This window comes from Engraulis encrasicolus, chromosome 5 (assembly GCF_034702125.1).
Source record: "Engraulis encrasicolus isolate BLACKSEA-1 chromosome 5, IST_EnEncr_1.0, whole genome shotgun sequence".
In the NCBI taxonomy this organism is placed as follows: Eukaryota; Metazoa; Chordata; class Actinopteri; order Clupeiformes; family Engraulidae; genus Engraulis; species Engraulis encrasicolus.
The window spans coordinates 39,577,809-39,601,964 of NC_085861.1; the positions used below are offsets into that span (position 1 = coordinate 39,577,809).

General features: G+C 39.7%; 2 protein-coding genes across 5 annotated transcripts; one reads left to right on the plus strand and one right to left on the minus strand.

The window, feature by feature from the left end:
• Nucleotides 1-5,672: 5,672 nt before the first annotated feature.
• gpatch4 (G patch domain containing 4) lies at nt 5,673-11,688 on the minus strand. Its single transcript, XM_063199326.1, has 7 exons — nt 11,456-11,688; nt 11,276-11,349; nt 11,092-11,184; nt 10,831-10,944; nt 10,458-10,570; nt 8,142-8,192; nt 5,673-6,838 (listed from the first exon to the last, which is right to left on the minus strand). The coding sequence occupies exons 1-7, from the start codon at nt 11,532-11,534 to the stop codon at nt 5,821-5,823; spliced, it is 1,542 nt and encodes a 513-aa protein (XP_063055396.1). The 5' UTR covers nt 11,535-11,688; the 3' UTR covers nt 5,673-5,820.
• Nucleotides 11,689-14,504: 2,816 nt separating this feature from the next.
• On the plus strand, nt 14,505-23,243 carry LOC134448540 (cornifelin homolog B-like). Of its 4 annotated transcripts, none has more exons than XM_063198216.1 (4): nt 14,505-14,595; nt 20,107-20,240; nt 21,059-21,210; nt 22,619-23,243. In XM_063198216.1, exons 2-4 carry the CDS (start codon nt 20,147-20,149, stop codon nt 22,829-22,831), a joined length of 459 nt encoding a protein of 152 aa, XP_063054286.1. In that variant the 5' UTR covers nt 14,505-14,595; nt 20,107-20,146; the 3' UTR covers nt 22,832-23,243. The 4 variants fall into 4 exon arrangements, with proteins under 4 accessions (XP_063054286.1, XP_063054283.1, XP_063054285.1 ...); XM_063198213.1 differs by lacking the exon at nt 14,505-14,595 and adding an exon at nt 14,644-14,740; XM_063198215.1 differs by lacking the exon at nt 14,505-14,595 and adding an exon at nt 19,843-19,952.
• Nucleotides 23,244-24,156: the final 913 nt, after the last annotated feature.

Sequence of the window (24,156 nt, forward strand, 5' to 3'; positions counted from 1 at the left end):
AACAACATCTGCATTCACAAATAGTTCAACAGCAGGAAGATATGAAAACACTGACGTTGGAACGTGATCATCTCAACATGACCCTCGGAGTCATTTTCCAGTTCAAGGAATTCAATGTTGACAACTTCTGTCCAATTGTAGACAATACTACACAAGGTAAGACAAATGAAGATGATTGCAATGATATAGGCCTACATATTTGTGATTAAAAGGTATCCAACTGTTGCAGATTACCTTTGTCTTTTTCCAAACTAGAGAGGAGGTGTAGCAGACCTTGCAAAGAGGGATGGATATACTATCAATCACGCTGTTACCAGTTCAACAACGACTATAGTAAATATTACAACTGGGAAAAAAGTAAAAATGATTGCAATTCCAGTGAGGCTCATTTGGTAATTATTGACACATTGGAGAAACAGGTAAAATGAAACATTTTGCTTTTCATAGATTAAATAGCTTAAATACAATTACACAAGATGCAATATTCATTTAGCGCTCAATTACTCCGTTACTAGCAATGCATAATTACATCTACTATTATACGAACATGAGGTGGTTAACTGCTCTCTTTGTCATATTGGTCTATTAGATCTTTATCAATGACCACACAAAGGAGGATGGATATTACTGGATTGGTTTAAGAAAAAACCAAGAGAAAAAATGGCAGTGGCTAAATGGTAGTGAGCTCATTAATGGGTAAGTCAGAAAGCTAACCATGCCTATTCATACTTGGAAGTGTGTGACACATATTTTGACTTTTGAAATACCAGCAACAGCTGCTTCAATAAAAGTGACTTTCAAAGGCACTCATATTCTGTAAACTTAAAATGCCTTAATTACAGTACGTATATGGACAAAGCATGATTAAAACACCTTGACCCATTTTGGTTTGGTCTTTCTCAGGAAGTGAACAATCTCTGTTCTTTGGTAACCTATAGACATCAATTCTGTAATTGTTTTCTGGTAGGTAGGTGGACTATCAAGCAAACTGCAACCTACACTTTGACTAAAGTTTGTTCCAAGGCTTCTAAAAGAAATGTGTTGGAAGAATTTTTATCATAAATGTATGCTTTGCCCATAAAATAAAGGCAGTTTACAGAAAATGAGTGCCTTGGTGTCTTACTGCAGTACTTTTGAAATGGAATGAGCCTGTCACCCAAGAGCACTATCTCTACAGCAAGGGGGAACCGATGTCTCGAAGGCCATTTACGGCCTTTGAGGCCGTCTTATGCAGTCCCCGATATAATTTTAATGTTATGCCGTTTCACATGAAATATGGCTGAAATGAAATCCTAGAAATTACATTTGCAATTAAGTTATATTTTAAGGGGACCTAGTGAAGGTAGGGTCTGTTGCAAAGGTGGCCGCCTTCAAAATAGACTGGAGGAAATCATGGTTTCTGTTCATAGTGTGGCCCTTGTAGGACTTTCTAAAATTTGAAGTGGCCCCTCGAATAAAAAAGGTTTCTCACCCCTGCTCTAATGAAACAAGTTCTAGGTAGCACTTCACAATTCTCATGATTCAATTCTTGTTAAATACCTGGAAATAAGAGAAAAATAATCCTGACTTCATTTACTTTTTGTGTCTATTTTCAAGTAACCATGTTTAAATGTTTAATTTGTCCTTTCAGGTACTGGATTGATGCAAGCGATTGGGTTCACTATGACTGTGCAGCAGCAGTTCATAATAGTGATCCTTCGAAAAGCTGGACGAAAAAGATTTGTAGTCACTCGTCAACTAGATGGATCTGTGAGATGGAAGCTGCTGCATGGCCTGAATGAAGGCAGACATTGTTGCAGTATTCAAAATGCATGTTAAGATACTGTACTTTTTTCTTTTTCTTTGATTTGTACACAATTGTCATCAACTTGGTTATGTTATATTAGGTAATTTGCCAAGTCAATTCCTCACTAAATTGTATTTTTTTTTTTAAATCCTTAATTTTCAAGGGTTTCCTGTGCAACTTGACTGTAACTTTTCAAGAAAATAGAAAACAGACCCATTTTACATAAAGACCCACACAAATTCAATAGGAGACAGTTAAAACTCTTTGCTCCATGACATCTTTGTCATGCTGAAGTATTTCAAGTATCTCAAGTCAACAAAAACACGTTTTAATTGCTGATTTCATTTTTTATGGGGAAAAAGCTCTCCGAACCTACATGAACCTACAGTTTGTGAAAAAGTAATTGCCCCGTAAACCTCATAACTCGTTGAACCACCCCCAGCAGCAACAATTTTAGTTAAGTGTTTCCGAAAACGGTCTTTCATATTGTTCTGGAGGAATTTTAGTAAAATTTTCTTTGCATAATTGTTTTTAAATTGGCTACAGATAAGGGTTTCCACACATGAACAAAAATGGTCGTTAACTGATGGTCGGACATGTCCTTTAGGATTTATTTGTATAGAGCAGAATTCATGCTTCCTTCAATCATAGCTGATTGTCCATGTCCTGAGGCACCAAACCATGACACTCCCACCACCAGGTTTCACTTTTGACATGACAATCTTTTTTTTAAATAAAAGTAGGGATGCAAACGATTAATCGACTTTAATCTATCAATGCGTCAATCGATTAAAAAAAACATTAATCGCAATTAATCAACAATTTAACTGACAAGAGATCCAGGTGAAATGGGCATGTGAAGAGTGTGTGTGTGAAGAGGGGTGTGAATAGTGGGAATATTTAAATCACCTTTGGATTAAAGAATTGAAATAGAATTAATTTAAATGTGGTATTTTATCTTTATTTTTAATTTTTTAATTTCCATTTTTAGATTTAGTAGTTTTTTTTTTCGAGAAACATTGATATTTCGGGGGAAAACGCTGCTTATCAATTAATCAGAAGTCGATCGATAAGGCTATCAACTAATGATTAATGAATTAATTGATAATTTGCATCCCTAATCCAAAGGCAGCGTTAATTTCATAAGTAGTGATGCGAGCAAATCCAGTAAAACAGGTGCTGGATCAAATAAACGTGCGTAAAAGAAGGAAAAATCTGCACACTGTTGCTGCTCACCGATTTTGAACACGTTTCGACCTCAGGCGGTCTTACACCTGATGAAGACCGTCTGAGGTCGAAACGTACAGTTAATTGCATGCCAGATGATATATGAGGCTCTCCTTCCAAAAAGTTTTGATTCATTTGCCCAATTTTTTTTACCCCAGAAGCGTTGATGGGTTATCAAAATGTTCTGGCAAACTTTAGGCAAGCCTTTATGCTCTTCTTGTGGTGATATTCCAGTGGTGGCTTTGGCCTTGGATCATGACACGCGTGCCATTTTTGCATCATCTTTCATATGGTTTAGTCATGAACACTGCCATTTTTGAGGTAATCAACACCTTCAGTTCAAAAGATGTGGTTCTGTGTTCTGCCCTGACCTCTTTGATCAACCGTTACTGTGTTCTTGGGGTAAGACTCATGGAAATGTGCACCACTGCACCATTTGTAGATAATGGCTATAACTATACATCGTCTGCTCTAGCAAATGCAAGATAAAGAATTTACAAAACTCCAGCAAGGCAATAATGACCAAAACGTATCATTTAAAAAAAAAAACAAAAAAACAAGAAAGAACTCATCAACCAATAGAGTTGCCACTGCCTTAGTGAGTAGGAAACCTAAACCAACCATTCCACAAGTGTAGGTCATTTCTAATGGAAAATGCATCATCTAAAATCATTGCATTTAAATATGTATTTCATGGGATTAAATCTTAACCTCTTGGCAGTACCTGGTCCAATGACTTTTAACCAAAGATTCTCTATTCTATTGCATTAAGAACGTCTCTGTTTTAACTTCAACTTGATCTTCATTCCGCAATTGTTTGTAATCCAGGTGGTGCAACAATCCAAGGTTTATGAAAGTATAGTCTTTTTTTAACTTTATTTCAACCACAAGTTGTACAACTCCACTCAACCTAAACCACTTTATTGTGAAAAAAATGATCATGTTTTTCGGAATTTTGCTGTTTTTGCCTACACTTCCATATATTTCATATGATCAATGGTATTCCACATGATCCCCAGACCCTGCTGATTACATGGGCACCACTGGAGTGGCTCTGTGACATTCCTGCCCTGAAAGACAAGCCTTAGAAGAGAAGTAGGCAGGTCCTGTTTTACACAGCTTCGTATTGGCTCATTTGCTTTGAATGACTGCAGCTCCCTCAAAGCAAGAGCTAGAAACTCCATTCAAAGACTGAGTGATAGTCCATAGTCCAGGTTTTCAAATGAGTCACATAACTCTTCTGTATTACACCCAGGGACAGAGGAATTTCAAATTTGCTCAACAATACCCTTTTCTTCCCATGTTATTTACTGTACATAGTGTACAGTACCATACAGTGCTGTACAGCTACATCTCTGTAATACTACCCAAAAGTAATTTCCAACCATGGCTGATGACTGTATAACACCTCAAGGGGTATGCTTTCATATGTGACTATGATACGGCTTCTAGCTCAAAAGGTTCTTGTATAGTAAGACCTTATATGGGGGGTGCATTTTGACTAACTAAAAAAAATTACAAAAAGACACTTGGCAAAAATATCCACACATAATTGTCTTGGGAAAGGTCATATGCAGCTGTAGCAAGATCCCCTTTGAGAAACAGCTGCAGTAGACCTGTGATTAAGCCTCAAATGTGTTTCCAATGTCAAATGTATCAGCTGTACTGCTGAAATGTAGTAATTGCCAGGGGGTCTTCATGACCGCATTTCAGAAAAAAAAGATGTTCTAACCCCTGTAAGTCCTTGGCAGTACATCACAAAATCTTCCTGTCACTTCCTGTGGATTCTACAGAGTCTCTACTTTCAAATGGTACCAGCCACTTCATGATAGGTCAAAGTATGCAGACACAGGAACCATTTAAGTAGACGTTTTAAGAGGTTAATCGTTAGGTCCTATTCACGTCCCTGTTGTTATCAATTCATCGTTCCCTTCATAATAGAGTCCTTGAGAGCACTTGGTATTTTAAAAAAGGTCAAAACAGTCCAGCAATTTTAAAAGGCAATTAAAAACACCTAAATGAAAGGCATTTTTGGCAAAGGTGAACACCCCAACTTCAAGTACATTTCCCATCACACATTCCTTCTTCCTATGTCCGTCACACTGGTGATTTTACCACTTACCAAATTGACCTGGCTGATGATTCATACTAGCCAGAACTGACTAGAAAAGGGCATTATTGGAACAGAACCTTTTTCTAGTAGTTAAAGGACGTGCACCTCTATGTGTACCTGGTGCATCATTTCCCCGACCCCCACAATGTCAATGCAGGGTGAAGGCAACAACAATATGAGCACAGGATAATAATCAAGAGGTAGGGGTGTAACGATATCGAACCGAACCGACGTGTTGTACCGAAAAGACCTGTACCGAATCGAACAGTGCTGTACCAAGTACCGAAAGGTTGAGTAAAAGGCTACTCTGTTCATGTTTTTACATCATGCTGCTACTACATGCAGAGGCTCGTGCAGAACCTTGAGAGAGAATTCAGGAAAAAACAGTTGTAGAGGCTTGGTCTTTGTGAAACCTTGAGGAGAAACTACTATTTCTTACACTGATGAAACCTCCGACCCAAAGTAGCAGGTTGAATGTATTTCATTTTATTCATTGTATTTTGACAATATTTTGGTGAAATTTACAACCTGCTGAGGAAGAAATGTTTTTCTATTTTGTTCCCATATACTGTACCGAAAATGTACTTAACCGTGACCTTAAAACCGAGGTACGTACCGAACCGTGATTTTTGTGTACCGTTACACCCCTAATCAAGAGGTGTAAGATGCATCTGTTCAGAGATTCACAATTTTTTCATTCTTTCCGCTTTGCTTTTTTTCTTATCTTCACACTCATGTCCCCACCTTCATTACAATCAGTGTTGTTTAGTCCAGCTGCTTTTCTTTTCTTAGATTTGCTCTTTACATCTGTGCTTCCCTCTTCTCCATCCATGAGGACATCTGACCGTACTTCTTGGAGATCTTCGCTCTGTCTCTCTCCCTCCTGGCAGAGTGTGACAATGTTCTCTTTGCTCTTTTTCTTCTTCTTTTTCTTGGTCTTCGTGGAGTCTGCATCTATGGATGTCTCCTGATTTAAAACACAGTCCTCCGTACCTGCTCCCGAGACCTTAGAGTCTCTCTCACACTTGTTAGCAACGTCTGCATTTTGTCCATTCACAACAGAGTCCACCCCGTTTGTTATCCCCTTCTTTGAGCGCTTCTTTTTGGATGGCTTTTCACAATCCCCATTCATGCTCGAAGAATGATCATCCACAGCTACAGGTTCTTCTGTTGATGGAGTCGTGGTGTCCTCCTCACACCCATTCTCCAGCACCTCCTGGTGACTTTTCTTCTTCTTCTTCTTCTTTTTCTTTGGCTGAGCATCATCGATCTCCTGGTACTCCAAAGGAGCTTCCACAGGAGGACTGTTGTCTGCATCGGCATCTACTTCCTCTTTGGAACTCTTCTTCTTTTTCTTCTTCTTCTCTTTCTGTCCACCATCAGGGATGTCAGGAGTCTCTTTGACGTCTCCATTCGTGGTAGAATCTGGCATCTCAGCTTCAGCCTCCTCAGTTCTCCTTTTCTTCTCTTTCTTGCGCTTGGTCTTTTTGGGGACGTCCTTGTCACCATCATCATTGCCACCGTTGTTGTTGTCGTCGTCTGCTCCGCTGGGGCTCTGTGGTGCTGAGACGGGGATGGGGCTGGGGGCTGGGGAAGGGGCGGCTGATGACGATGCCGGCGTGGCCTTCTTGCCGTACTTGGCCAGGAACTCCTGCTCCTGCTGCTCCAGCCGGGCCAGCTTGGCACTCATGGTCAAGCCGTGTCTGGCACCCCTGTGGACCACAGTTCAGTTAAGTTCAGTTGACTTTATTAGTACCCGTAGGTAAACTAGTCTTGCAGTTTAAAAGAAAAAGATGGTGTCTTTACATATAGGGTACAAGACACATGACACATACAAACATGGAATCTAAAAAGTACATATAGGCTATACACAAAAACAAATAATACAGGGACAGTGTAGACATATAAAACATAAAAACACATATACACACAAGATGCAGTGGAGTAACAAATAGTGCTTCATGCAGTTATAGAACTATAGCAGAAGTGACATTACACACAGAAGTGACATTACATCACGGTGAAGCACAGCAGCAGAGCAGTTACTTTATTAATCCCCAAGGGGAAATGAAATTTAAAGGTAAAGTAGCTTTCACATAAAGAACAATGCCAGACAGGCAGACATAAGGCACACATGCATACATATGAACTAAGACATGTCAAAGTCCAAGAAAAGAGACATCAGAAAAAGTCCGACAGATGGGACGCATCTAAAAAGTCCAACCATGGTGCAAACATGTCCTCATTAAGGTGAGGTAGACAAAAAAGTGAGAACCAAGAGTTGTCTGCTATGTGATATTTAAGTCTGCTATGTATGGTGTAATTATAAGTCTGCAATATAATATTAAAAGTAAAGGATGTGAGCAAAAGCACTGTCTCATAAAAAATAGGGCTGGGACTTGATGAAAAATTTTAATCAAATTAATCTATAGGCTTTGAAATGAATTAATCAAATTAATCACGCTTTAATCGCATTTAAATATCTGACTTGAGAAGAGTAAAAAAAATTTCCACATGGATTTTGAATAATTACAATAAATAAGCTTAATCTAAAAATATTATTCATTTTTTAAAAAAAAGAGAGAACTCTTCTCAATTTCAGCAGGCTGTTCATCAGGCGTAACACTGCCCTCCACTGGTCTAATCCAGAAATATGTAGCTATATTATAATGCGATTATTTTTTTAATCGTGTTAATTAATCGAATCACATGATTAATTAATCAAAATTAACAAGTTAATATCCCAACCCTGATGAAAAAATGATTCATTTATCATTGCACACAAGTGCTGAAACAAAAAGAGGCTAAAGTGGGAATTGCTGACTGCACACTTCATTTGGATATGGGGAGAGAATATGTTGTTGTTTTTTGGTTCAGGGACCTGATGTGTCGCACTGAAATGTGACTGTCCATGTCAGTCGTAATAATAATATAAATTCAACATACAAAAGACAAACACCACCTGCAGCTTAGAAATGAAAGAAATCTCTACAGCATGCCATGGGGAACACTTACTTGTGAGCGGTCCTTCCTCCACAGATTTTCAACAGCTCCGCATCAGATAAACTGCAGAGAGAGAATACATTAATTGAATGGGTATTTACAATAGGGACACAAGGATCTCCGTGGACATGTCATTGAAGACAAAATTCATGAAGTGCCAAGAGATTTCACCTAATCACTTAACCTTGGTTAATTACATTATTGCCTAACTTGAAAAACCTGATAACAATGTATCTCCAAATAAAAGAATGTCCACACAAGCAGTCCCGTTTTGTTGTCTTACTTTGTTCACGCATCAGGAGCAAACATTACAGCAGCAGCAGGTCAGCACGCAACAACAGTGCAAGTGAGCTGGGTATACTAGTTGGCGTCTACCTTATATGGTAGTGCCAGGTGCTAACTAATCAAGTAAGGCAGTATTAGTTTTTTCTCAATTGGTTTTGTACATCTCTCACAACAGAATAATCATTCTCAAAACTTTTTGTTCAATTGTAACTTCCTGGTGTTAGCTGTGCACATGATAAAATCAGTTTTTCATAGTTTTCAGCATATAGCAAATGCTTTCGTCCACCATAAAATGGTTGTGTACAATTCTCAGCTTTTCTGTACGTTCTCAATTGCTTTTGTCAAATCACTCAAAAAGCTTTGTCACTGAATACACAAAACTCTCACCCCCCAAAACATTTAGGTCCTATGTCGTAGTATAAGTCTTGCCAAATGATTTACCAAGCTGTCATAATGCGTCAAGCACTGTATAATTTCCATTGGATTTTGTCTATAAATACAATCTGAATTGGTAAATTGCTCGCAGGTAAGTATTGACTGTCTCTAAACAAAGGCAGTAAAAGGGAATCATATTTCAAAGGGAAAACAGGCATGTAATTCATAGGCACTGTACTGCATTACATTACTATACGCCTCATGTGCCCTGTATAATTATGCTCCAAGTAAAATTACAAAATTCCCCTAGAATTTCCCGAGCGAGTAAGTGCACTTTATACAATATCAGTGCATTGTTTTAAATTTATTTTGCTTTACAGTTCTATATTTTTATTCATATGGGCCCGCAAAACAAATAAAAAGGGGTGGTAGAGGGCGGATTTTGACACCTCAACCAGAGTTGGCTTTTTTTCTATTTTGCAATGAGATGTCTGTCAATAATTAGGTCATACTCTAAATGTATATCTAGTCCAGTCTTAGCTGATCAGTGTTACATACAGTCGAATTTACAACATTTTCCCATCCAATCTAAACAAAATTTCGCTTCAGAAAAGATCCTCAAGAGTGTACTAGTCAATTGACAACATGACAGATCAATTTGACTAGCTTGTCCATACACTATGACAATGACTAACCATTCTGCTGGCACTGACACATTTATTGACACAAAAACTTGGTTTTGAAAGACAAACTAGGGATTTTGAGCAAGAGACGCGGTTTTGCAGGTCATCCACTGTGTTTTGCCATTTGTTTAAGTTGTTTTGAGAATGAATATTATGTTTTGCAAATTGTGAGAGATTCGAGAAATGTACAAAACCAATTGAGAAAATACTGTAACACAGTCTCTAATCACAATGCACCACCTAGTGGGCAATAATGAATATACACCAAACATGTTCTACAAGTGAACTGCAATGAACACATTTAAATGTAGACTAATAGGAAACTCAATATTCTAAGACAGTGCTGCTCAAACTGTGGTACGTGTACCACTGGTGGTACTTGAGACATCTCTGGTGGTACTTGGAAGAATTCATTTTTTTGTGCATTGATTTGAAGGCTGATCAAGTTGTTGCAGTCGAAAATGTCTCTTTGGTATCATTTTGTAATATTGAACTGTATGAATCTGACAACATAATGCAGAATAATACTAGGCAAGCAAGAAATGTACAAACTTGCACTGAATGTGACCGTGGCTGTTGATGCCGTCATGAACCTCTCCTGTATTGACTGGCAAAAGTGAATATGGAAGACGTTTGCTGCGATATTCTAATGTTGGTTGTCGAGGTGGTACTCGGAGAGCTCAATATTTTCTTGGGCGGTACTTCACACAAAAAGTTTGAGAACCACTGTTCTAAGTTATCACAAATAATGTCATCTCTACAATGTAGGCGCTACAAGGCATTGCCAGCCAGAACCAATAGGATGAAGAACAGCTTCTTCCCCAAAGCTGTTACAACAATGAACACACACTTACTGGACAATGCTCATCTACGCTGTATAAAGGACTGTGCTCTTCATAGGGAAGCTAAAATCTCAGTATACTTTGTATACTGACAATAAAGGTTTTCTATTCTATTCTATTCTATCTCAGAGTTTGTGTCTTACTTGGTGGCAGAGGAGAGGTCAAGTTTCCGATCATCGTCATCGGAGTCGCTGCTGTCATCTGAACCTGATGCTCTCTGCTCAGGCTGCACTTCACCAGACAGAAGAGTGGCTGACTACAATCCAAAATAAACAAAAACCATTAACAATTAACATGATACTGTACTTATTGTTAGGAGTTCTGGGGAGAACATGTGAATGTGCACAAGTGAAGAGTGCAAAGTTAACACAATATGAGAACATAAATATAAACTAATATGGAGTTGGGTTTTAGGTAGCACGGAGGCTTGGGCTTCATGTCCCCTTTGGCTGTAATAATAATTTGGTCCTTTTAGCCTATACATGGGCCTAGTCTACTGTTCTGACATCTGTGTACCTTGACGAAGCATCCATATTGCATGTTTTTGGCCAGTTTAGCCTTGAGTGGCCTCTTGTTCGAGATCATCCCCTCCTCCTCTTCATCCTTGACTTTCTTCATCGTTACTCCATCCTGTTCATATGATAAGTAAACACAGGACAGGCAACGTTATTATCAATGACTACTGTACTATTATGAATGACTACTCCAACAAAATGATCAGTTAATGTGATGTGTACAAATGTGTGTGATTTTATCAAATAATTCAATGAAACCTACCTGACCAGATTCAACTGACAGGTTTGTGGAAGCCTTATTGAAAACATGATCCCACCAATTGAATGTGAACTGATCGCTCAGCTTATGGCCAACCTGTAAGCAGAGTTATGAAGTCGAACATCAGATTTGAGAGTTGTTTGGCATGACACGATATCAGGCACATCAAACGTGCTGCTCGGCTTACCCCTCCTTTGTCAGTCTTCACTTTGACTTTGACTGGCTCAGACATTCCATCTTCTAACCGACCCAGACCCTTTCCTGTGAAGTGAAGATAAAGTTTTACTTTCCGTGGGGAGAAAAATGATTGTGACAGTCTACGTAGAGAGAAAGTAGCTTCTGCTTAGCCACATGCTAGCCCATGTACCTGGTTGCCATCCATGCCGAAGCATTTGCTGCTCTGCGAATGACAGTCCACTGGTTTTCTCCGATATGGCCTCCGCCATGGCTTCCCAGGGTAATATTACAAATAAATAATGAAATGACAGACTGATTTGGATCAGATTTGAGAAAAGTCCGTAAGTAAAAACTCTACAGAGTCCACGCGTTTGCTAGGGTGGCAGCCATGACACCGGATGTGTGATCAGGACGCTTCACTAATCCCGCCCCCAAATCTACAGGAGTGTTCATGCATGTTTGAAGAGTGAAGGTTTTATTTGTTTGCATTTGTCATATTAAGCATTTCATGATAGCAACCTTATGGTGGAGAAAATAATACCAATGTTATATGAATATATAATAATAATAATAAGTATTATTAGTATGCTATATTTTCAAAGAAAATGACCTGTAGGACTAGGCCATTCAGTTGCCCTGAAAAAGTCCACGCACTCACGCTCGCGCGCGTGCGCACACACACACACACACACACACACACACACACACACACACACACACACACACACACACACACACACACACACACACACACACACGCACGCACGCGCACACACACACACACGCACGCCACGCACACACACACTGCCACCCAGTGGATCACCCTTGCAGTCCACCATATCTGATCACCTACCGTTCCTCCCCACCTCCACCAACACCCCTGTCACAGTCACCACCACCACCATCTGAGGAAACACTCAAAACCAGACAAAGAGTCAGTTCTTCAATGTGCTCACATCTGCACAAAAAAAGAAAAATAAGAATGAAAGAGGAAGTCCAGTATTTTACCGGAATAGTGCCCTTTTCAGATGCTTTGTGATGAAATGGAGCATTTAAGAACGCTGATCTGAGAATTTTTGGTGCGGTAGCAACCAACCTCTAAAATAGCTGCATAGCAGGTGCACAGGAACAAGTTTTTTAAGACATTGAATGCTATTCTAGGCTACACTTTATAGCAAATAACCTTCATAACATTTATTGTGCATGGACTTTTATTTAGGTTGGTGTGGTATAGGCCTATTTGTGGAAAATGTGGGATGCGCAGCATAGGGTAGTAGGGCATTTTTATTGAATTTGGTGTGGTAGTTTATGAACTAGTTCATAATTTGGGCAAACATGAACAAACAATCACTATTTAGTGGCTGGTGAACAAACCATGAACGAGTTCATTCTGGTGCCTGTGAACGAATTGCGCCTTTGCTAGTCTAGGGCCTCTCAGAGGCTTTCACAGGCTGTTTGGAACACCTTTACTTTTTTCAAGTATTTCAACTAACTGTAAACATCTATACTAATGTGGCACATAGGCTATGGTTGTATTCTGAAAAGCCTAACAAAAAAGAATATGAGAGTAGGCCTAAAGTGAATGTAATACAAACATGTTTTATTTAGGCTAAATTGAGTGTAAACACAACTGTAGGCCTACAAAAGAAACGGTTTCAGCGGTCTTCGAACAGTGCAAGAAAACACAATAGGCCTATATAAATATATTTAGCCAAGACTTTTGAAGTTTCAACCTTGTAAGCAAAAGTGTTGGCTGCATAAAAGTACAAAGAGCATTTAGAAATGTTTTGTTATTTCCGTACAAAGTGTAAAAAAGTAGGCTAATTGTATGTCAGGCTACTGTATCTGTTATTGTGCTCTGGCAGGATATTATCTTTGTTTTCCCACAGAGTCTTTTGTTTGTGCTGGCTGACAGGGGTGTGTTCACATCTCTGTATAGCCACTCACACTGGGTATGCGAATAGAGATAGGTGTGACTTCGGAGGCTACTGCAAACAGAGAGTGCAGAAAATCCAAAGATTTCTTTTCACTCAATTAAAAAATGGCCAACTAACGGCTGGACCTCAGGGTGTTAATAGGGAGCCACATTCCCTTATGAAAACAAATACATTGCAAAGAGACCCAATAATATAAGATCACATCTAACGCATATTTCACTTTTCTGATAAAAAGAATAATCGTTGTGGTGTAAGGCTTGATATTGAACAATATAGCATGCAAGAACCTCTTGCAAATGGAATAGGAACAAACTATTAGTTATGAACTATGAACAAACTAGTTCATTTTGAACTGTGTGAACTGTACTTTGAACTGGATAGTTTCTGTAGCAACTGAACTTTCCCAACACTGCCAATCATGCATCATTGAATTTCATCAATATGTGCACACAACGTCCCCACACTCCTGAAATATGTGGCACAGATTGAGAATTCATATTGAATTCATATGAATTGAGATTGAGAATTCTTATGAAATCATTTGCATTTAAAATGCAAAACAAGAAAGGGTTGAGGGAGGAAACATGACAATTGTTTCAGTGCCCCTGTTAAGCCCCTACAGTAGGTCTATTTAACTTCTGTCAATAAAGGTAAAGTGTATGTGATCAATATGAAACTGTGTAAAAATGTCGGACCTATAAATGCTTAAGCCTCTGAAACCCTTGGAAGTGGGTTCTTGGAGTAGATATAAATAAACTCCCCAGACGTATGAGCCAACTCACCAGACGTATGAGCCAACTCACCAACTCACCAGACATTTGAACTAATATCACTTCTCCATCACCAAACTTCTCTCCCCTCCAAAAGAAAATCATCAACAGCAAAGCATTTTGAAAGTCTCATATGTAAATACATTTTCTGGTCTGTAAATCTTGCAATGTTAATTCAACACTAGAGAGTATGACCAATTAGAACATTTTACTGTGTAGGCCTACACTGTGATAAAATATGAAATAGGCCTAAAAAATATAAAATATGACAGTCTCGAGTTTTAAATTAAACATGGCCAGATCATAATGATGATTGTTGTGAGGAAAGCTTATGGTAGACTATTTTCCCCTTCAGGTAGACAACATTGAAAAAAGAAGATTGTTGTGTGTTCTCTCTAAACACCAATAGCCTACTGAAAGAGGAGTCATGTGGCTTCTAAGTTCCATTTCACACCTTTGTTCTGGCACCATTACCCAGAATTGCCTTTGTACAAAATGTGTGGTGTTTGTGTGTTTGGGGATATGTCTACAAAGTACATGCATTTTCTCGCTTTATGGACCACACAAAACCAACATTGCACCTGTCCAGACGCGTTTGTAGGCCTGCACCACATCCTGTCCCGGTAAGCTGCAACTTTGCAACAGCTTCACTTTCCATTTACAAAGAAGCCCTCACATCGGGGGTGAAAGAAACTTTCAAATCCAGCTCAGCCACTGCGGGTATTTGTGTTAGGGCATCCAGATACGGGCACCTGTGCAATTGTTCAGGTATGTACACCTCCCTCAGATTGATGGCATGACAATGAAAGAAATATATCAGAAAGTCATATTAAAATATCATCAGAATATCACACACTAATATCAAGCTGTTGAGAATAGAGAATGGATACAGAAAAATGTATGGGCTTTTTTTTTACTGTGGAATTGGGAAATGCTTTGGGTATAGACATTGTGTAGCTCTAATACAGGTGCTATTTACAGTCATGTAGCACATGGTCTTTTGTGTCAACTGTTTGTGGTGATAGTGTGATTACTTCAGTAATTGTACGATGTTGCCTACTTTTTTGTTTTAGTTATTTATGTGAAAGGATTTAAACTCTACATTTGAAAGTGTGCTTGGACAAATACAAACCAGGACAAATGCAAAAATGTCTCTGGATACTGTTCTTTTTTTTCTCTTCATTTTTTGGAGCGAACAGCACGTTTCGCCCAGTGCGTCTTCAGGTTTGCCCTTTTCCAACCCCCATTATCCAGGTGTACAAATAAGGTATCCTTAAATACCTTATTTGTACACCTGGATTATGGGGGATGGTAAAGAGCGAACCTGAGGACGCAATGGGCGAAACGTGCTGTTCGCTCCAAAAAAAAAGAGAAAAAAAAGAACAGTTTCCAGTGTGCTGTGTTAAATTAAGTTTTCATAGGCCTGTTGACCAAGTTCCCTGCCTTAAACCTGCACCTGGACAACTGGTGGGTTGTGCACAAGGACTTTCATGCACTTTGCAAAAATGTCTGTATCTGAAACATGGAGACAAGGGGCATGGTTTGCACAAGCGTCACCAATGATCTACGTTTTTTCATGTAGGCGTACAACAGGCCTAATTGTAACATTAACCATGCTGGTCGTAATTATGTGTTTTTTAAAGGCATTGTCTTGGTATTTACTGGCTGGGTTCATGGAATAAAAAAATACTTATAATTGATTATATATTTCAAAATGGTACAAAGATAAGTAATTTAGCTTTAATTTGATCTTAACATTTCATCAGTGACTAAGGATGTACCCAGGGCCGGATTAACGCACAGGCTAGATATGGCTGCAGCTTAGGGCCCCCCAACTGCCAGGGGGCCCCTAATTGCCCAAAAGTGAAAAAAATGCAGAATTCTGACAAGATGCAATACTGAAAAATTCACATGTGGTGTTACGGTTGGTAGACATGTTATTCTTAATTCCTAGCTTGTAATTATGACACTCTATGTAAATTTGTCACAAAATTTGCCTTCTTGGGGGCCCCACAGCAACCTGTAGTCTAGGGGCCCCAGGCCATCTTAATCCGGCCCTGGATGTACTAGTACTCCTACAGTAGGCTATGTAATTACCTGTAGCCTAAAAGTAAAATCAGGATGTCAAACTCCTAGTACATTAAAACAGTTACAAAATACATACATACCATGTACAATCTAAAAGTAGCTCCATAAAAACTTCATTTTAGTCATGCATATGCATAATGAGTGTGTTATGTTGTTATGTAGGCTATTTGTTATGTTGTTATGTATGTGTAGGCCTAGGCCAGAAAGTCTATGTCTATGTCTGCATGGGAAAGTAAGAAACATAATTTCAATTCTTTGTATGACCAGTGCATGTAAAGACATTGACAATAAACTTAATTTTAATCCAATTTAGTAACTGGATGGCTATGATTTTCAGTATAGCCCACTGTTGCATCTCATTTGGGTGGTTCAGGAAATTGGAAAATCTAAAAATACGAGGACCGCAAGGTTCAGTGCTTTTAGTATAGACCACCAGACAGTTTCATTTCTTTTAAACGTATCTTAAAAATCTTACTGGACATTAAAGACACTTGAACGTAAAATTCAAGAGCAGACAAACTGATAGTTTAATACCATATTTTTTAATTAAAATGGTTAAGTAAATGTGCTTAATGATTACATCAAAATTCTTCATAAATGGTCCATTTGGGTCTCATGGTTAGAAAGTTGGGGGAGGGTCGCATGCCATGCAAATGCAAACCACATCCTGATTTGTATCAGAAATGCCTCTCTGCCTTTACCTACAGCTAGCAAGAATCAACCCACTGTAAGAGACATCCTTTACAAAGGAGTCACTTATTATCTAAGATTTTATTGGTTTTTTTTTAAAATTACAACCACTCTCACAATTCTATTGGGTAGCTATGGAGCTTTAGCCTGGGCAAATAGCCGACTGTTGACTCCGTCAATCAGTCTGGCAAAAGCCATGAGGAATCTGTCTCCGTGGACGATGGGAGATGGTCTGATCTTACTCTATCATTTAAATTAATTCAAGTCAAGTCAAAGTCAAAGTTTATTTATAGAGCACTTTAAAATACAACAAGATAGCTGACCAAAGTGCTGGACAGGCAGATAAAAGGACTTGAGGACCCCTTAAGACACACAAAGACAACAACAAAAATAAATAAAAATAAACATAGAAACAGTGTAATCTTTGAAGCACTTAAAAACAATAATAACCAATGGAAAGTGCATATATACAATAAGTGTCTGAAGAAATAAAAATAAAAAAGAGGCTAATTAAGGTGCCAATAAATATGCTAAAACTACAGAGGGCTCATGTAACAAATTAGAAGAAGGGCAAATAATAAGTAAAACACTAGATAAGAAAAACTAGGAAGTTTATAGAGAGTTAAAAGCTGAGGCATAAAAATGTGTCTCAAGATGGTTTTTAAAAACCGATAGGGATGGGGCCGAACGTATGTGGGCTGGGAGCTCGTTCCAGAGTTTTGGTAGCCTGGTGAACCAGCGCCACCCGCTGGACGGCAAAATGTTTTGTCTACGGGTGGGTCTGGCCTCACATAATGATTCAATGAAGCCAGAATGCCACGAATCTGGCAAACCAATTACAACGCAAAGATGTGTTTTGAATCAAAGCGGGCAGGGTTTTAAGGGAAGGTTGTTCTCATCAACAATCTTCAGATGTATTATGCATCGAGGCCAGACTAAATTAGACATCCACATTTAGTCTGGTTTATCAGGCTAGAGTTTGGGGCCTATGACCGCAAAGGCTCTGTCTCCTCTACTCTTCAGTCTGGAGGGGGGCACGATTAGGAGGCCTTGGTCAACTGACCTGAGGCCCCTGGAGGGGGAGTGCATTTTTAAAAGATCGGACAGGTAAGAGGGTGCCAAGCCATGAAGGGATTTAAAAACAAATAAAAGAATCTTAAAATCTATTCTAAAACGTATGGGGAGCCAGTGAAGAGCTGCAAGCACAGGTCTTATGTGTTCCCGCCTTCGTGTTTTGGTGAGAAGGCGGGCAGCAGCAATCTGGACTAATTGCAGCCGTGAGATGGATGAGGAATTAATGCCAGCATATAGAGCATTGCAATAGTCCAGGCGGGAGGTAATAAAAGCATGGATGACCATCTCAAAGCTTTTAAAAGATAAAAAAGGTTTAGCCTTGGATAAAACCCTTAATTGATAAAAACTAGATTTCACAACCAAATTAATTTGCTTGTCCATGTTAAAAAATTAATCTAGCGTCACACCAAGGTTTTTGGCTGTGTCTTTCACATTAGCTTTGAGTGGGCCTAGGTCTTTGGGGGGGAGAGCGCTGGTGCTGGGATGGAATACTAAGACTTCGGTTTTTCCTTCATTTCCTTCATTTTCCTTCATAATTGAAGTTCCAAACTCAAATCAAAACCCATATCGTGCTTTATTAGCATACCTGTTACGTTATAGCGTCGCAAAGGCATACAAATAACAAAACGGAAGTGTGAATATAGTTACCTTAACCAATCAGTAACAGAGCTCGCGGGTGAGTTCTACGTCACCACTCTCAACTGTTTGCTGATTGGCGAAACACTGAGAGAACCAAGCTTGAGGCTTTTGCCAGACGATGTGCGGAGCCAAAATCTTTGGGTGGAGTACATGGATGGCGTCGCCAGGCTAATGGAGCTTAGTAATGATGTAAAAAGTAAATGCTTTTTTAATTGAAATATGATCCAATGTGGTACAATGGCAGAGACAAGAGAGAGAGACAAAGAATTTCTTAAGTTTTTTCTTAAGAATTTCTTAAGAAAGCTACTCCAAATTCTGCGTAATGCAAAAGCGTGTGCTCAACTTTGGTCTCCTAAGGGGGTGTTGTCACTAGAGAAATTAGAATACAGGGAGAATGTTCACACTGATTCGTTCCCATTGTAGCCAGTTAGCTTTGCATGCATACTGCAGTTCCTATGGAGTGTCCACTAGTTGGCGAGCGTTGGTAAGTCTGTGGGAAAATGTATGGAATGGAAAAGGGAGCCCATATGCTAAATACATTGCTACTGCTATTTCCTGTCACAAATCTCATCAACAAAACATTCCTGGTAAGCACTATGGGTGGGTGTATTGACAAATCTTTCAGGTGTGTAGTTTTACAGCAGGGAAGAAGATTTTGACCTGTACTCGCTAGCATTACATTACATTATGGGCAGTCATGGGTGAGCGGTTAGGGCGTCAGACTTGCATCCCAGAGGTTGCCGGTTCGACTCCCGACCCGCCAGGTTGGTGGGGGGAGTAATCAACCAGTGCTCTCCCCCATCCTCCTCCATGACTGAGGTACCCTGAGCATGGTACCGTCCCACTGCACTGCTCCCCATGGGGCGAAACTGAGGGCTGCCCCCTTGCACGGGTGAGGCATAAATGCAGTTTCGTTGTGTGCAGTGTTCACTTGTGTGCTGTGGAGTGCTGTGTCACAATGACAATGGGAGTTGGAGTTTCCCAATGGGCTTTCACACTTTTCTTTCTTTCCCATCCTGCTAATGTTTATGGGTTTGGCCTCATAAAAATTGAGCTTTGTGACCCAGTATATAATAATCTAGTGGCGCAAAATAATGGAAACACTACTCAAATGAGGTCTTATTATTTCTACCTGTGAACTGGATATTAAGTTAATATTTCAGGTCAAAAAATGATTTTAAAAAATCACAAAAATTATAATAGTAGAAAACTCATTGACACCCATTCATTTTGCACTTAGGTAGGATTAGGGTTAGCCAGTTGTGGCTAGTAGCTAGTTCCGTGAGTGAACACCCCCTGTTGTCACTTCCTTCTTCTTCCGTTTTTGTGATGTTTGGTGGTGGCTAGCACAAGCTGTGCTCTACTGCCATCTGCAGCGCTAAGGGAACTCCATTTATTCTCAACCGTATCCAAAGGTCTCCTAACCGAAGGTCTCCTAAAGGGGCGTCCACCTGACATCACATGGATCCAGGAAATGTCCTAGCCTGAAGTATCTTCCTCTTATCTACTATATTTGGTTAGAGTTAGCCTTCAAACAAGAGTGTTTGAAACCTGAATATGGGTGAGAGAGTAACGAAGCTTTGCACTCCCAAAAAACACACTTTGCTCCACTATGCTTATGAAATAATTTACTTGTCTTTCAGACTGTCTTCAGCTTGAGGTTCAGACTGGCACGTGGTAACCATGGCGGGAACAGTGACTGTGATGCAGCCGTTGATGTCGAGCCCTACCGTGTGGAGCTCAGGCACCTTCGACTGCTTCAATGACATGGCCTCATGTGAGTGTAGCAGACAGTCCCCTGACTGAGTTTACAGATGAACACAAAGCACTGTAATTTTCCTCTTTGCTTGTCTACAAGCAGTGATTGGCAACTGGGGTTCAGAAGCCCAGGCCCACATATTCCAAATGACCTGGTTTTACTTGGCCAAATGCCCTCATTTTACAGGTAAAACAAGGTGTTTTGGAATATGTGGCATTGGATTGGATTGAAACTTCAAGCTGGCCATCACTGCCTACAAACTGCAGAATAGTCTCTCAATCAAAATGTAGACTAGGCCTACTCCTACAAAATCTGCAGTTGGAGTGGTGCTGTTATAGCCCTTTCAGCACTGGCAAAGTGATAAAGTGCCTGTCGCAAATAAAGTGAAAGAAAAAGTGAAAGCCCATTAGGAAACTCCAACTCCCATTGTCATTGTGACACAGCACTCCACAGCACACAAGTGAACACTGCACGCTGCACACAACGAAATTGCATTTATGCCTCACCCGTGCAAGGGGGCAGCCCTCAGTGGCGCCCCATGGGGAGCAGTGCGGTGGGACGGTACCATGCTCAGGGTACCTCAGTCATGGAGGAGGATGGGGGAGAGCACTGGTGGGTCGGGAGTCGAACCGGCAACCTCTGGGATGCAAGTCTGACGCCCTAACCGCTCACCCATGACTGCCCAAATGAATCCACCACTAAAAATGGTTATTGCAGATATTACTTTCAAAGCTGAGAAAACTTCCTAATGTTACTTTAATGTGCGGGGAAGGGGGGAAAACTAAATCCAATACTGAGTTGTATCTGCCTTTCTCATTGTCTGTCCCTTCGACCAGGCTGCTGTGCTTTGTGGTGCTATCCTTGCTTTGTTGGATCAACTCTCTCCGACTACAATGAAAACTGTGGGCTGATTTGTTGTGATGGTGGGGTTCCATCTCCCATCCACCTGGCCCTGCGATACGGAGTACGGAAGCAGTATGGGATACAGGTACACATTGTGGATCCAAGATTTGTGTCATGGCACTGGTTTTAGATGCTGCATTCTGCCATCACCATTGAAACTGTTATGGGACTGTAGGGAGACCCTCAATTTGAACTGGGGGTGTCATATCCCTTTAAATAACACTGTTGTCCTCTGGAAATGTAAATCGCTCATATGTAAAAACATCCAAACAACTACCAAACGGTCCCACATACTATTCGAAAGCAAGCTATGGTCAGTGTTGATAGAATCGGACAATGGCTGGGTCACCAGGAACACTTTCACACCACTTATTTCAGTCTCTGGACGGGGAGGCCCTCAATTTGATCTGGCCTATCCCTTCAAAGTGTGTATTTGGTGGTTTATTTCCCAAATGTGTGCTTTCCATTCACATATTTCAGCGTAAATCCGCCATTATGAATCCACTAAACATATAGACATGCATATCGTGTCTATATTGCGTCTGCCTGTCCTAGACTAATTGTGGACCAAAAAATGATGAACAAATTAGGTCCACAATTTGGACATCAAATTGTAATTAAACAATTGAACCACAGGCTTTACTGATTTATTTGGACGTGCAGATCATGTCTATATTGCATTGGTCAATCAAGACTAATTCTGACATAATAAATGAAGTGCAGGTTAGCCTGACCCAATCTGGACGTCAAACATTTGATTTAGACTTTCAGGAGGACGTCAAAGAGACGTCTAGATGTCACAGGTGCAGTAAAATTAAATTATTAATTCATGTTTTAATTAATTAATTTTAAAAGATGATGCATTGTTGACAATGTTATCAACAGGCTATTATCCATTAATTTTAATTGTGAAACATTAAATGTGCACTAATTATTATTCATTATTTGTGGGTATTTATGTATGTTCGTATGTTTGTATGTTTTATTTTCTTTTATCTTATGTTTTATTTTGTTATATTTTAACATAATATTTCCCTATATTCTTTATTATCTACCATGCATGTGAATGTTTGCGAACAAGTCAACCATGTGTGCACCCATTAGCTAATGTAGGCTATCTGTTAAAATATCACATTGGGACTGCCAAACAGTCAGAAGAGCTGTGGCCACGTTAAAGCACCACCCGCAAGGTCATGGGTTCGTATCCAGCCAGGGGCATGATGTAAACTGTCTCTCTCTTAGTATTTAGTAATATGATCATATTTATGAATGGGCAGGATACATTTTGGAAATAAACTGAAATTACACACTATTGTGTATCTATGCACAATATTGCATAGTTATGCATGTTAATGGTTTTCACTGTGTATGTGTGTGTGTGTGTGTGTGTGTGTGTGTGTGTGTGTGTGTGTGTGTGTGTGTGTGTGTGTGTGTGTGTGTGTGTGTGTGTGCGTGTGTGTGCGTGTTACATGTGTTTTCTCCAAACCCTTCAGGGCTCTCTCTGCGATGACTGGTGGCAGGTGTGCTGCTGCACCGCGTGCTCCATGTGCCAGGTCGCTCGTGAAATCAAGATCCGCAAAATGCAGCAGCAGACAACCACTGTGATCAATGTTCAACCTGTTAACGTCCAAATGCCGAATCCAGGATACAATCCAAATCCAGGATACAATCCAAATCCGGGATACAATCCAAATCCGGGATACTAAAACAGGCTGTATGTTTGATGTTATTTGGTTCATATTCATTTCATGCTTTAAAAAACATTGTCACAGCCCTGCAGTGGCCAACCGGTAGGGCACTCGCCTGCCATGCAGCTGACCTTTTCCGACCCCTCCCCGTCTCTTTCCCAGTTAGCTTCCTATCCAGCTCTCACACTGTCCTATCAAATGGATTAAAAAAAAACAAAAAAAACTTTAAAAAACACTGTCACAATATTGTTTTTCATTAAATTTCTTTCCCAATATTCTTTTGCAGTGCATGATTAAGTTCAGAGCAATGTCATGATAATGTCAAATACAGTATAAGGTAACTGTCCCGCTGGTAGTAGATACAACTGCCCAATGTGCCCAATATGCCTATGCAATGCTCCCTCCACAATAATGCTTCTCATCAATGCCTAACCTTGTCCTCTCATCAATTATTATTATTTGTCAGCTGAATCAATAAATAATAAATATAATAATAATAATAATAATAATAATAATAATAATAATTATTATTATTATTATTATTATTATTATTATTATTATTATTATTATTTATTGATTCAGCTGACAAAGCTTAGATCATTCCACTGGCATGACCATGATTTCGTTCTCACAGTTCTAAGGTGTCATAACACAAGAGCGGAGGTATGATTTTTAAAATTTTGAATGCACATTACTTAGCCCTGCCCGGTAGGCCTACGTACAACAGTTTTCTGATTGGAAAATTCTCCTATGGCCATTCCATGGAGTGAAGTCTATGAAAATACTGAGGGTGGGAAGGCAAATTGGGCATTCCCAGTCAAAGGGGGGAAATGAGCGAAACTCACCCCCAAAGAGTGAGACTTGAGAGCTCATGAACATAAGGGCAAAGTAATGGTCTGAGTCTGATTATTAAAAAATAGTCTAAAGTTGCCACTAGAGGTCTCTCTATCAGCTACAACAGGCTGTTGTCAGCCAGAGCCAAATTTTAGCTGAGGTTTGGGCATTATTTTTTACCCAAGGCCCAGGGAAATACACCGACCTTTTGTGAGGACATGTGGAATTCAAATATATAGCCTAGTGCTGTTTAACATATTTTACTTAATTAGATGTTGACAGTTTGTTTGTTTTTGTTTGTTTCTTTGCTTTTTTTAAGGGGGTTGTTGCACTGATGATGAAACAAGAATTAGGCCTAGAGATCAGCCTCTTTTGAGGGTCTGTATTTTAAGGGCATTTTTAATTGGGTTTGCAGGGTCTAACAAAAAAACAAGGAAAATGTCATATGAGGCTGTTATGTTTAAAAGTCCAATTATTATATGGACCCAGTGAAATCCAAGGTTCAGCTG